The 15,138-nt window shown below is 47.8% G+C and overlaps 1 protein-coding gene across 2 annotated transcripts in view; it reads left to right on the top strand.

The window, feature by feature from the left end:
* Window positions 1-92: 92 nt before the first annotated feature.
* Window positions 93-15,138, top strand: part of KIR3DL5 (killer cell immunoglobulin-like receptor) — a 45,600-nt gene continuing 30,554 nt past the window's right edge. Inside the window, exons 1-9 of one of the 2 annotated variants that reach the window (XM_054672372.1) lie at window positions 93-165; window positions 552-587; window positions 1,347-1,631; window positions 3,072-3,371; window positions 4,885-5,178; window positions 8,357-8,407; window positions 12,666-12,770; window positions 13,233-13,285; window positions 13,384-13,638. In XM_054672372.1, coding sequence (XP_054528347.1) covers window positions 132-165; window positions 552-587; window positions 1,347-1,631; window positions 3,072-3,371; window positions 4,885-5,178; window positions 8,357-8,407; window positions 12,666-12,770; window positions 13,233-13,285; window positions 13,384-13,560 — 1,335 coding nt within the window. In that variant the 5' untranslated portion in view covers window positions 93-131 and the 3' untranslated portion in view covers window positions 13,561-13,638. 2 annotated transcript variants of the gene reach the window in all.

A 15,138-nucleotide genomic window follows, 5' to 3' on the forward strand; every position in this document is an offset into this window, starting at 1 on the left:
GAAAGAGCCTGCGTACGTCACCCTCCCATGATGTGGTCAGCATGTAAACTGCATGGGCAGGGCGCCAAAAAACATCCTGTGCGCTGCTGAGCTGAGCTGGGGCACGGCCGCCTGTCTGCACCGGCAGCACCATGTCGCTCATGGTCGTCAGCATGGCGTGTGTTGGTGAGTCCTGGAAGGGAATCGAGGGAGGGAGTGCGGGGATGGAGATCTCGGCCTAGAGGTAAAGATCTGGGCCTGGAGTGGAGATATGGGTCTGATGTGGAGATATGGGCCTGGAGTGGAGATCTGGGCCTGGAGTGGAGATCTGGGCCAGGAAGTGTTGATCTGGGCCTGGAGTGGAGATCTGGGCCAGGAAGTGTTGATCTGGGCCTGGAGCCTGGGTCTCTCCACAGCCGAGAGCCCTGTTCTTGGCAGCAGGTAGGCAGGGAGGCTAAGTTTACCTTCAGCCAATCAGGGGCCTGGCTACCAAGACTCACAGCCCAGTCGGGGCAGCAAGGGAGGCCTGGTTTGCCTGCAGGTGGATGGTCCATCATGATCTTTCTTTCCAGGGTTCTTCTTGCTGCAGGGGGCCTGGCCACACATGGGTGAGTCCTTCTCCAACCCTTAGGTTGTCATCTCCCCACATAAGAGGATTTTCCTGAAACAGGAGGGAAGCCCGGTGGGGGATTTTCTTATAAACAAGGATGAGGAGACCCTGGGGTGCTCAGCCCACAGTTCCGACCTTGCCCTCCCCAGCCTTCCTTTCCCTGGGCTGAGTCAGGTTCTGTGGGAACCCGGGAGGGCAGACTGGGGTCCTCCAAGCTGTGCTGTGCGGCGGGGATGTGGTGTCACTGGCAGAGGAAGGGAGCAAAGCAGTGCTAGGAACAGCAGGCCTCTGAGGACAAAGGTGTAACTCACACCCTCCAGCGTTTCCATGACGGTAGGGGCTGCAGTGTGGCTGCTGTCATTCTACCTCAGAGGTGGGGGAACCCCAGCCATGGCCCTGACATTCCAAATCCTCTGTTGGGGGCTCAGTTGTGTATTGTGGTTCACACATTGGCTGCTATTCCATTCACAAAGGACATGCCCTCGACTCCATGTCTATTTGTGTTGTTTTACGTGAGTAATCTTGCACTATTAAAATCTAGTAAGAGTCGCTTATTCAGCACCTGCTCAAAGTTCTCAGCTGACACTTTTGTTGCAGGGAGACGCCATGTCTATGCGGGATGGGTCCTTCCTGTAGCCCTGGGCACCCAGGTGTGGTAGGAGCCTTAGAAAGTGGAAATAGGAGAATCTTCTGAGCACAGGGAGGGAGGGGCGGCTCCACATCTTCCTGTCTAAGGCGGCGCCTCCTTCTCCCCAAGGTGGTCAGGACAAGCCCTTCCTCTCTGCCTGGCCCAGCGCTGTGGTGTCTGAAGGAGAATATGTGACTCTTCAGTGTCGCTCTCGTCTTGGGTTTAACGAATTCAGTCTGTCCAAAGAAGACGGGATGCCTGTCCCTGAGCTCTACAACAGAGTATTCCGGAACAGCCTTTTCATGGGCCCTGTGACCCCAGCACATGCAGGGACCTACAGATGTCGGGGTTCACACCCACACTTCCTCACTGGGTGGTCGGCACCCAGCAACCCCCTGGTGATCATGGTCACAGGTCAGAGGGCTCCTGTCTGGGATTTTCCTTGTCCCACCTCCTGAGTCCCAGAGCTTCTGGTGGGGGTGTCCACCAGCGTCCCATCATCCAGACCCTAACTGTATTTGGGGTAAAGGGGGATTGAATGCAGGGAAATGGCTGCTGTGGTGGGAAGAATAATTGTCCCCAGTGATGACTACATTCTAATCCCTGGAGTCTGTGACTATTTATGTTATAAGGGAAGGGACAGAAGGGGAAGATGGAGCTCAGGTTGTTGATTAGTTGACCTTGAGATGGGGAGATGGCCTCGACTGTCCTGCTGGGCTCAGTGTAATCACAAGTGTCCACATGAAAGGAGGAGGAAGAGGGGAGTGGGGATTAGAGTAGCGTAATGGGAGACTCCATCAGCTTTGAAGGTGGAGGAAGGCCATGAGCCATGAATGCAGGTGGCCTATAGAGGCTGGAAAAGTCAAGGAACTGATTCTCCTGAGTCTCCAGAGGGAACACAGCCCTGCAGATGCCTTGATTTTAGCCCAGGAAAAACAGGGTCCGATTTCTGTCTCCAGAATTGGAAGGGGTCAGTGTGCTCTCTCCTGCTGCCATGCTTCTGATAATTTTCTACAGCAGCAACAGGAAACCAACACTGGAACCCACGTCAAGGACAAGTTAAGAAAGGACACAAGGATAGCCGGGCATGGTGGCAGGTGCATGTAATCCTAGCGACTTGGGAGGCTGAGGGCAGGAGAATCACTTGAACCCAGGAGACAGAGGTTGCAGTGAGCCTAGACCACACCACTTCACTCCAGCCTGGGCGAAGGAGTGAGACTCTGTCTCTAAAATTAATTAATTAATTAAAGAAACCAAACAAGGAGAAGGTTGGCTACACCGAGATCAGCAAGGGTGGGATTATGATGCCACCACCAGGCTCCATCCACATAGGGAGGGGTTGATACTCCTCCAACCAGCACCAGTAGCCAGCCTATGGAAGCTGGCACAGGCATGGCAACAGTGGCTCCCAGTCCCCACCAGGAACAGGGTGTGTGGACACTGGTGCCTGCCTTACTGATCAGTTCATACCTCCTGCCAAGGATTCCAATTCGTCCAAAAGAGATTGAACCAGGCTGCTAAGAGCCGGGACGTGCAGCCTATCCTGGTTCCTCTTCCACCCCCACATCGACAGCAGGAAAGACATTAGAGTGAAATAGGTACAACAGCCCAAGAGATGAGGCTGAGCCCAGCAGCAAGGGAATCAGAGGCTACTAGAGACAGAGGGACAGAGAAGAGGTAGGGAGACAGATGGAAGGACCTGCACCAGGAGTTATGGGCACAGAAAAGAACATGAAGACACAGAGAGGAAGGAGAGAGATAAGACACCAGCGAGGGGAAGCCTCACTCATTCCAGGTGCCATGGATGGGATGATAAAGAGAGACACCTTCTAAATTCACAAACTGTCTTCCTAGGAGTCCACAGAAAACCTTCCCTCCTGGCCCACCCAGGTCGCCTGGTGAAATCAGAAGAGACAGTCATCCTGCAATGTTGGTCAGATGTCATGTTTGAGCACTTCCTTCTGCACAGAAAGGGGATGTTTAACGACACTTTGAGCCTCACTGGAGAGCACCATGATGGGGTCTCCAAGGCCAACTTCTCCATCGGTCCCATGACGGAAGACCTGGCAGGGACCTACAGATGCTACGGTTCTGTTCCTCACTCCCCCTATCAGTTGTCGGCTCCCAGTGACCCTCTGGACATCGTGATCACAGGTGAGAGTGTCCAGACATTCTTCTCATTGTCATTGGGATGCAGAGTGAAATGATCCACGACTTGGAGGCCCAGGTGGTTGTAAGGAAGATGAGCTTGGTATTCTTATGGAGAGAGACTGACTTGGTGAGGTCTGTACCAACAGAGACAGAGAAACAGGAGACACAAGTACAGACCAGGTGTCATAACAGAGGACAGATACCGAGAGTTAGAAAAGAAAGAAAGAGTTAAAGGAGACAGACAGACAGACATGTCCCAGAGAGAGGTGTCCGTCCATGCTGACTTTGCTCACAGACCTGGCACAGGTTAGAAGTTTCATTTCTGTTTTACCTCCACAAAGTGTTCTCTACCAGGAAAACCCAAGGACACCCATATTTCTGACCTGAGTTGTGTCCTGTGGCCTCAGGCTTTCTGGCACCTACAGATGCCGTGTTTATTCTGACACCTCTGCCTTCCATGAAATGGAGAGTAATCGTCCCAGGATATCATGGCCCCAGAACGCCAACCCCTGTATGCTGTGTGAACTTGCAGTCCCCAGACTAGATTCTGAGGCTCACATTCCAAATAACCCCACATATGATAGGATCACTGAGAGACACAGAGAGAAATCAGGGACACCAAAAAGCAAAGACATAAACACACAGAGAAAGAGCCAGAGGAAGGAGATTGAGAGACTCACAGACACATAAAGAGAGAGAAAAGAGGGCAGAGAAATGGAGACAATGATGGAAGAGAGCAGAGAAAAGCACTAAAATTAGAGTCTTGAGGGAGAGGCACAAGGACATAGAAAGATAGAGATGTGGGGATGAATTGCAGAGATTCCAAAGAGAACTAGAGAGACCGAGAGGCAGAGCGAGACAGATGATAGATGGATAGATACAGATAGATGATAAATAGGTAGATGATAAATAATAGGTTATAGATACATAGATGATGATTGATTGATTCATTAATAGATGATACATAGACATCATGAAGATGAAGATAGATATATAGATAATACATAGAGATAGAGAGGCAGAAAAAGAGAGAAATCATAGAGAGAGACAGATGATACATAGATATAGATAATAGATGATTGATGGATAGACGATTGATAAATAGATGATATATAGATATAGATGGCAGGTAGAGAATTTGTAGTTAGACACTGAATAGATAAATAGATAGATCAATAGATAATAGATAGAAATATGCAGAAAGTTATGAACAGGACACAAAGTGAGAAACTCAGAATTTAAAAAAGTAACATCAAGTCAACCAATCCAAGGAGAGTCAGAGAGAATAAAACAATCCAAAAAGGAAAAACATATCTAGAGGTGGGGAAGTGAGGTCAGACACCTAGAGAGACAGAGAAGGTGGAAGGAGGAAATAGACATGAAGAGAGATGGGTGGAGGGTGAGAGAGAGAGAGAGCATTAGGCCATAGAGCAGGGGACTGAGTTCTCAGCTCAGGTGGGAGGGGAGCTGTGACAAGGAAGAACCTCCCTGAGGAAACTGCCTCTTCTCCTTCCAGGTCTATATGAGAAACCTTCTCTCTCAGCCCAGCCGGGCCCCACGGTTCTGGCAGGAGAGAATGTGACCTTGTCCTGCAGCTCCCGGAGCTCCTATGACATGTACCATCTATCCAGGGAGGGGGAGGCCCATGAACGTAGGCTCCCTGCAGTGACCAAGGTCAACGGAACATTCCAGGCTGAATTTCCTCTGGGCCCTGCCACCCAGGGAGGGACCTACAGATGCTTCGGCTCTTTCCGTGTATCTCCCTACGAGTGGTCAAACTCGAGTGACCCACTGCTTGTTTCTGTCACAGGTGAGGAAAGCCCATGCCTGTCCTATGTCTTATGATCCTAGAGCCTTAGCTGAGGAACTTCCTGCTGATGATGGAGAGAAGCGTGGACAGATGCAGAGAGAAGATGAAGCCTGCATGTGAGGGAGGGATCAGGGCACAGGATGGCAGACAGGGCACCTCCAAACCCTCCTGCACGGCCTGCATGGAGGCCCGCGGCCAGGGCTCCAGGCACCCAGGCAGATGGAGAAAGCGGTCAGGAGACACCCAGAGGAGGGAGACTGGGCTCAGTTTGGGGACATCAGAGGTTCCCTCAGCCCCTTAACCTTACCCATTTCCCAGAAGCCCTTCCTGGCCTCTCATCCACACAGAGATGTCATCACCAGCAACCCCTACACCCTTTTCTTTTTGTTTGAAAAAATATTTATTGTGGTTAAATATACCTATATCGTTTACCACCTTTAACTTTTTTTTTTTTTTTTGAGGCAGAGTCTAGCTCTGTCCCCTATGCTGGAACGCAGTGGCACAATCTCAGTTCACTGCAACCTCAACCTCCTGGGTTCAAGCGATTCTCCTGCCTCAGCCACCTGAGTAGCTGGTACTACAGGCACGCACCACCATGCCAGGCTACTTTTTGTATTTTTAGTAGAGAGGGGGTTTCACCATGTTGGTCGAGATGGTCTCGAACTCCTGACCATGTGATCCACCCCCATCGGCCTCCCAAAGTGCTGGGCTTACAGGCATGAGTCACCACGCCCAGCCACATTTACCATTTTTAAGTGTAAAGTCTAGTGGTCATAAATACATATATATATATATACTTTTTTTTTTTTTTTTTTTTTTTACCCTCTACCCTTTTCTTCCTGGCCCCTGGTAGCCACCATTCTACTCTCTACCTTCATGAGATCCACCTTTTAGCTCCTGTATATGGGTGAGAAATGAGAATCTTTGTAATGACTTCCAGTTCCATCCATGTGGCTGCAAATATCAGGATGTTATTCTTTCTATGGATGAGTAGTCTCCACTGTGTGAATGTACTACATTCTCTCTATCCATTCATCCACTGATGGGCAGGTAGGTTGACTCCACATCTTGGCTACTGTGAACAGTGCTGCACCAATCATACGAGTGCAGATATCACTTCGATATATTGATTTACTTTCCTTTGGATATAAACCCAGTAGTGAAATTGCTGGATACTATGAAAGTTCTCTTTTTAGTTTTTTGTTTGTTGTTTTGTTTTTGTTTTTGAGACAGTTTCCCTCTGTGCCCAGGCTGGAGTACAAGTGATGTGATCTTGGCTCATTGCAACCTCCGCCTCCTGGGTTCAAATGATTTTCCTGCCTCAGCCTCCCTAGTAGCTGGGATTACAGGTGCACGCCACCATGCCTGGCTACTTTTTGTTTTTTTTAGTATAGATGGGGTTTCCCCATGTTGGCTGGGCTGCTCTCAAACTCATGACCTCAACTGAGGTGCCCGCCTCGGTCTCCCAAAGTGCCGGGATTACAGGCATGATCCACCTCATCCAACCTCTTTTTAGTTCTTTAAAGGACTTCCACACTTTTCTCCGTAATGGCTGTACTAATTTACACTCCTACCAACAGGGTACCGGGGTTCTCCTTTCTCTACCACTTTGGCAGCATTTCTTTCGCCTGTCTTGCAGCTAAGAGCCATTTTATTTTATTTCATTTTATTTTGAGATGGAGTTTCGCTCTTGTCACCCAGGCTGGAGTGCAGTGGCGCGATCTCGGCTCACCGCAACCTCCACCTCCCAGGTTCAAGCGATTTTCCTGCCTCAGCCTCCCAAGTAGCTGGAATTACAGGCACACGCCACCACGCCCGGATAATTTTTGTGTTTTTAGTAGAGACAGTGTTTCTCCATGTGGGTCAGGCTGGTCTCAAACTCCCGACCTCAGGAGATTCGCCCACCTCGGGCTCTCAAAGTTCTAGGATGACAGACGTGAGCCACCACGCCCAGCCTAAAAGCCATGTTAATGGGATGAGATGAAAACTCACTTCAATTTTAATTTGCATTTCTCTGATGATGAGTGATACTGAGCACTTTTTCGTATGCGGGGAAATTTCATGTCTTTTGCTCCTTTTTCAATTAAATCATTTGTTTTATTGAGTTGTTTGAGCTTCTTATATTTCTAGTTATTAATCCCATCTCAGATGCATAGTTTGCACATATTTGCTCCCAATCTGTGGGTTGTCTCTTCACTTTGTTGGTTTATTTTTAGCGGTGCATAAGTTGCTTAGTTTGAGGTAATCCCAATGGTCTATTTTTGCTTCGATTACTTGTGTTTTGAAGGTTTAAAACAAAATGTCTTCCTTCAGACAAATGTCGTGGAGCATTTCCCCAATATTTTCTTCTACGTGTTTCATAGGTTCAGGCCTTAGACTCACATCTTTAATCCATTTTCATTTGATTTTTGTGTATGGTGACAGGTAGAGGTGCAGTTTCATTCTTCTGCATGTAGATGTCCAGGTTTCCCGGCACTGTTTATTGAAAAGACTGTCTTTTCCTGATTGTAAGTTCTTGGCACCTTTGTCAAAGTCCACTGGATGGGCTGGGCATGGTGGCTAACACCTGCAATTCCAGCACTTTAGGAGGCCGAGGCAGGTGGATCGCCTGAGGCCAGGAGTTCAAGATCAGCCTGGCCAACATGGTGAAACATCATCTCTACTAAAAATACAAAAATTAGCTGAGCATGGTGGTCAGCACCTGTAATACCACTACTCAGGAGTTTGAGGCAAGAGAATTGATTGAACCCAGGAGGCTGAGGTTGCAGTGCACCAAGATTGCACCTCTGCCCTCCAGCCTGGGTGACAGAGTGAAACTCCACCTCAAAAGAAAAAATCAAAAAACATTGGATGTAAATGCATGGATTATATCTGTGTTCTTCATTCTGCTCCATTGTTCTATGTGCCTTTCTTTATGCCAACATCATGCTGTTTTGCTTACTACAGCTGTGTAACATATTTTGAGATCAGGTACTGTGATGCTCCTGTTTTCTCTTTATACCTTGAAGTCTCAAGACAGTGGGTGTCACATACAAAAATTACGGAAAAAAGGATCCCAGGACTCCCAGGGCACAATATTAGATAACAGAGTGTTGGCCGTGAACCAACCTCAAAGATTTCCATTGAGTAGAGGACAGGCAGCCTCATTTCCTCACCTCTCTCCTGTCTCATGTTCTAGGAAACCCTTCAAATAGTTGGCCTTCACCCACTGAACCAAGCACCAAAACCGGTGAGTACAGAACCCTCTTATATCCGCTTTTGGAAACCTGGGGAGGTGAAAACCTTGGATTCAGGCGTTGACTCAGCATCTCACAGCTCTGACATTGTGCGCCTGTCTTCTACCATCTCTGAACTCCAGATACCCCAACAGCGAAAGGGATCTGGGCCCAACACAGGGCTCAGTGAAATCTCTTCATCTCTCATTTTATGGAGCTGAGACCTCCTACAAGCTAGAAGAATGATTGCCAATCTGACATCCTTCTCAGGAAAAATGCAATGTTTGTTCTGCCTGCATTCCTAACTGGAGGATAAATTCCTGGGGGCTTGAGAGAGGGAAGGGAAGGGAACATCTGATGAGGGCGAGGTGTTTTAGAGAAGTTCCACTTGCCAAGGAATGAGCTCCTGTTGGTCATGAAGCAACCCTGGCTGACTCAGCAGAGCAAGAGCCTTGCCGTAACAGAGAACAGAGCTCATGCACGCACACTTCGACTCACTGACTTATTCAGCCACAGCCCCATGCTCAGGCTGTGCAGTGTGGAAGCTTTTCCTATTGTTGCCATAACAAATTTCCACAAGATTCGTGGGTGAAAACAAAACGGTTATTTAATTATCTTACACAGCTGTAGCTCAAAGTATGAAGCGCATGTCACTGGGCTAAAATCAAGGTGACAGCAAGGCTGCCTTCCCTCTGAAGGTTGCAGGCGAGAATCTGCTTCTCACTTGTCCCAGTTTCTAAAGGTTCCCAGTTCCTTGGCTCCTGGTCCCCTTCCTCCTTCCTCAAAGCCCACAAAGACTGATCACATCTCACATGGCATCACTCAGACCCTTCTTCCTTACCACACCTCTTTCTCTGAATGCTGCTCTCCCTTCTTCCCCTTCTTTTGAAACCTTGGGGATTCTATTGGGTTCACCAAGATGAAAATCCATCATAATCTCCCGGAAATCATCCAGGATACCCTTGTTTTAAGTTCAGCTGATTAGCAACTGTAGTTCCATCTGCAATCTTCATTCCTCCTTTCCATGTAAAATAACATATTCACAAGCTATAGAGGCTAGGACAGGGACATTTTGGGGTGGGAAAACATTCTTCTGCCTTCCACAAACAGTGAACAAGATGCATTTGGTCTCTGCTCTTGGGACACTGATATTGCAGATGGTTAAACGGGAGGGCAGAAAATGAATGCACAAGTGAACCAATAAATGAATGATCCATTGGGAAGCATTTGTGCATGAAATCTATTTGTTTGTTTGTTCATTTGTTTATTCAGACAGAGTCTCCCTCTGTCTTCCAGGCTACAGTGCAGTGTCACAATCTTGGCTCACTGCAACCTGCGTCTCCTGGATTCAAGTGACTCTCTTGCCTCAGCCTCTCGAGTAGCTGGGATTACAGGCAACTGCCACCATGCCCGGCTAATTCTTTTTGTATATTTTTTGTAGGGAGGATGTTTCACCATGTTGGCCAAGCTTGTCTGAAACTCCCAACCTCAAGTGATCCAACCATCTCAGCATCCCAAAGTACTGGGATTACAGGCGTGAGCCACTGTGCCCAGCCAGAATTCAAAATCAATAATAGATAATGCTGAGTGTATGATTTTGGGTGACAGAGAAGGTCTCATTAATCAGATATTTGTGACATTAATGAAAAACACGGATTGAACCCCTGAAAGATTGGCGGAAGGATTTTCCACACACAGCTGTCAGCCGTGAAGGCACAAAGGTGAAAACAATCTGATGTGGAAGGAAGAGGCTCTGCCTCAAATGCTGGGAATGAGATGGGGAGAATGACAAGACGACTGTGGAGAGACGGAGAGCACACTGGGTACACAGGAAACTAAGGAGGAACAAGGAGTGTGTGTTTGATACTCACAGCCGTTGGATTCACCTCGGGGTAACCAGGAATCCCTACATGATTAATAGTGACTGACATGAAAATAAGGGAGGCCCATGTGCATAACTAGAATCCAGGAGACTGTGGAAAAGGCAATTCCTACCCCACTGGGGAAATGTGGTGCTGATTTAGTCCCTAAGTGGATGAAGCAGATGGATATAAGATATGCTTGTGAGGTAGAATCATTTGCAGGGAGGGCTTGCAGGATTTGATTTTCCTAGTTGTTTAATCCTCGCTTAATTAATTTCTTTATGAGATTTATTCATCCTACACATAAACCAATACCTGGCAAAGGAGTGACAGATATATGAGGGGTGGTGGAAATGAAGGGATCTATTATAGCATAGTATACAAGTCTGTGAACGGTGGCTCACGCCTGTAACCCAGCACTGCAGGAGGCCAAGGCGGGTGGATTCCATGAAGTCAGAAGTTCGAGACCAGCCTGACCAACACGGTGGAACCCTATCTCTACTAAAAATACAAAAATTAGCCGAGCATGCTGTTGCATCCCTGTAATCCCAGCTCCTACTCTGGAGGATGAAGCAGGAGAATGACTTCAACCCAGGAGGTGGAGGTTGCAGTGAGTGGAGATTGCATCACTGCACTCCAGCCTGGGTGACACAAGGAGACTCCATCTCAAAAAATAAAAATAAGAAATGCATAAATATAATAAAACACACGCGAATGACAAAGGCACCTGAATTCTAATCATCATTTTTCTATTTGTCTATAATTACTTCTTTGATCCTTTATCTTATCCGTTACGCAATCAGCCTAAAACCTCTTCCCTATTTGGCTTTCTGTGAGCATGAGATCGTATAAAAAAAGTGAAAGCCCGCTGAATCCTCCAGCACAGATCCTGGAATAGAGAAAGTGCTCTGTTCATCACAAAAAAAAATGCCCTCTCACCCAAATCCCCACATCACCCCTACTTCCAATCACCTGTGGAGATTCAGATAGGCCATGGGGAGGTAAACAATACTCCTTGGTGTGAGTCCAGATCTTGGAATCAGAGGTCAGTGCCAGCACTAGCTCCTGCTCCCCTTTCCTACTAATTCACAGGAGGACAGGTGGTATTGAAGCAATAGATGGCCGAGGGGGTGGTCCTTCCCCCAGCCTCTCGGGTAGAACAGCAGCCTAACATGTGTCTCCCGAGATCACAAAGAGTAGCACGTTTCATACGGGCTTCAGCACTATTTCCTGGCTGTTTGACATAAGAGAATTCTACTTCGCTTTTTTTATCTTGCTTTCACTTTTGTTTCCTTTTCTTGGAGAATGCAAGTTGTTTGACTCAAGAAAGCTGTGGATGTAGAAATCCTAAAGCACATTCGCTGTGTATCAATCCCAGTGCAGTCTTCCCAGAGAAGACTCTAAACACCTCCTGGACTGCACCTGGGCCTATGCCAATTCCTATCACTCACCGTCACTCCAGCGAGACAGAACACACAGAGAATACATTACACAGGCAGGTTCATTACTAACAGATAAGCAGCGAGTGACAACAGAAGCCTACATTTCAATTTGAGCCCGTCCCTCAAGGCGCAGAAAAGCTGCTCGGGACATATGGAGTCACCCCATTTGCAGTGTATCTGGGGGAAGCCAGAAAGCAGCCCAGCCTGGGTTTTGTACCCTGGAGCCACAGGAAACACTCAGCTAAAGCACTGCATGACGTCCTCCTCCAGGAAGAACAGGAAGACAGCCCAGGCTGTTCTGGGATGTTCCTCCTGATCTCAGGACGTTGCTGTCTTAGTCCATTTTTGTTGTTCTAAAGGAACACTTGAGCCTGGGTAACTTCTAAAGAAAAGAGATTGGTTTGCCTCACCGTTCTGCAGGCTGTACTGGAAGCATGGCACCAGCATCTATTTCTTGTGACGGCCTCAGGCTGCTCCCCCTCTGGCAGAAGGGAAGGAGGGTCTGTCTGTGCAGAGACCACAGAGATCACACAGCAAGAGAGGGAGCAAGGGGAGGGGGAGCGATGGAGCTTCCAAGCTCTTTTTAACAACCAGCTCTCCAGGAACTAATAGAGGGGGAACTTGCTAACCCCGTCTCCTTGGGACAGCATTGATCTGTTCATGATGGATCCACCTCCATGACCCAAACACCTCCCAAGAGGCCCAACCTCCCACACTGGGGGTGAAATTTCAATGTGAGGTTTGAAGGGGTCAAACATCTCAACTAAAGTAGTTGTATCCTCAGCACATTCTATGGTTACTATGAGAGCTATAACTGAGAAAGCAGGAGAAAGCTGGGTCTCCCACCATCTGGATGCTTGTCCTAAAGACATGTTGTATGTGGTTACCTGTCAATCAAGAAATGCAACACAATTCATAAATAGGAACTGCCATGATTAGCTTCTTATTGGTGTCTCCTCTTCTTCCAGGTAACTCCAGACACCTGCACGTTCTGATTGGGACCTCAGTGGTCATCATCCTCCTCATCCTCCTCCTCTTCTTTCTCCTTCATCGCTGGTGCTCCAAAAAAAAAAGTAAGTCTCACAAAGCAGAGGCCAGAGAGCTGAGGGCCATGTGGGGAAACAGGATGGGAACACTCAGGTGTGTGTTCCTCACCGGCAGGATGGTCCCTGGCCCAAGGCAGCAGCCACAGAGGCAGGACTTTCTAGAGAGAGCACCAGACACCCTGTCCCTGCCTTCAGCTCACAGACCATTGCCTGATTCTCAACTGTATCCTCACGTCCCCTGTAGCCACTCACATCCAGGAGAAGGTTCCATGACAGGCAGAAAGTGGGAGACAGAATCAATGGGATGGGAACTCAGAGCTATTCATGGGATGGGTCCTTGAGCTCACAGAGATAGAATGTCTGAGTCTGCTGTTGGCAACTGAGGGACCTCAGGCACCTATGGCCTCCCCCTGTATGTTGGTATCTGCTTATGAAATGAGGACCCAGAAGTGCCCTCCAAGCTGTTTTGTTGACTTCTGTCTCCTACAGATGCTGCTGTCATGGACCAAGAGCCTGCAGGGAACAGAATAGTGAAGAGGGAGGTAGGTGCTCCTTGGCCCAGCCTCGTGGCTAGTCTTATTCCCAAAGAGTCCTGAAAAATGTGAGCACCCTCCCTCACTCAGCATTTCTGTCTCTCCAGGACTCTGATGAACAAGACCCTCAGGAGGTGACATATGCACACTTGGATCACTGCGTTTTCACACAGAGAAAAATCAATCCCCCTTCTCGGAGGCCCAAGACACCCCCAACAGATACCATCGTGTACACGGAACTTCCAAATGCTGAGCCCAGATCCAAAGTTGTCTCCTGCCCATGAGCACCACAGTCAGGCCTTGATGGGATCTTCTGGGGAGACAACAGCCCTGTCTCAAAACCGGGTTGCCAGCTCCCATGTACTAGCAGCTGGAATCTGAAGGCATCAGTCTTCATCTTAAGGCATCGCTGTTCCTCACACCACGAATCTCAACATGCCTCTCTCTTGCTTACAAATGTCTAAGGTCCCTACCGCCTGCTGGAGAGAAAACACACTCCTTTGCTTAGCCCACAATTCTCCATTTCACTTGACCCCTGCCCACCTCTCCAACCTAACTGGCTTACTTCCTAGTCTACTTGAGGCTGCAATCACACTGAGGAACTCACAATTCCAAACCTGCAAGAGGCTCCCTCTTAACACAGCACTTAGACACGTGCTGTTCCACCTCCCTTCAGACTATCTTTCAGCCTTCTGCCAGCAGTAAAACTTATAAATTTTTTAAATAATTTCAATGTAGTTTTCCCGCCTTCAAATAAACATGTCTGCCCTCATGGTTTCGGTAACGAGACTCTTTTCTTGCCTAAGGCTTCCGGTGTTATCATTACCATGTCCACATAACCCCATCTGTTCTCCACTGGGTTCTCAGCCCTGGACTCTGAGCTTCTGGAAGCAGAATGGAGCCTGATTTGTCTCTGAGACTCCAATTTCCATCCAAAGATACAGCACATAGGAGGCTCCAAGAATCGTGAATCACATGAACAAGGGATATTCTTACTCTCTGCAGACCTGGAAAGCTGGCAGAGTCATTCCACGATGAAACATTTGTAGAGTCATAGGCCTTGTTAGTCTCATCTCCACGGGGACACATATCAACATATCATCTTTCATAATATAAATATACAGTCGGTCCTCCATATCTGTGGGGTTTACAGGTGTTTATTGAACCAACAATAAATCAAAAATATTTTGAGAAAAAAATCCCCGAAGTTTCAAAAAGCAAAAAACTATGTTGAATAGACACAAATTGAGTGGTGTGTAGGCTGTGTCAGGAATTATAAGTAATCAAGAGATGATTTCATGTATACAGGAGGATGTGCATGGGTTCTATGCAATTGCTATGCTATCTTTTTTTTTTTTGAGACAGTCTCACTCACTCACCCAGGCTGGAGTGTAGTGGCGCGATCTCAGCTCACTGCAACCTCCGCCTCCCAGGTTCAAGCGATTCTCTTCCCTCAGCCTCCCCAGTAGCCTCCCCTAGGATTACAGGCACGTGCCACCATGCACAGATAAATTTTTGTGTGTGTGTATTTTTAGTAGAGACGGGATTTCAGAATGTTGGACCGGCTGGTCTTGAACTCCTGACCTTGTGATCTACCCAACTCAGCCTCCCAAAGTGCTGGGATTACAGGCGTGAGCCACGGTGCCCAGCTTCACTATGCCATTTCATGCAAGAGGCTTGAGCATCTGCAGATTTTGGTATCTGAATGGGGATCCTGGAACCAATCACCCAGGGATAGTGAAGGACCACGGTATATAATTTTTATTTGTCAATCTTAAAAATAAAGCATAAAAAATTTACAACAACAAGATAAAAAATAAGAAGCGTTTTTAAAGTGTGAGGATAAGTTTAGATTTATTTTT

The sequence above is a fragment of the Pan troglodytes genome, chromosome 20, assembly GCF_028858775.2.
Source record: "Pan troglodytes isolate AG18354 chromosome 20, NHGRI_mPanTro3-v2.0_pri, whole genome shotgun sequence".
Taxonomy (NCBI): domain Eukaryota; kingdom Metazoa; phylum Chordata; class Mammalia; order Primates; family Hominidae; genus Pan; species Pan troglodytes.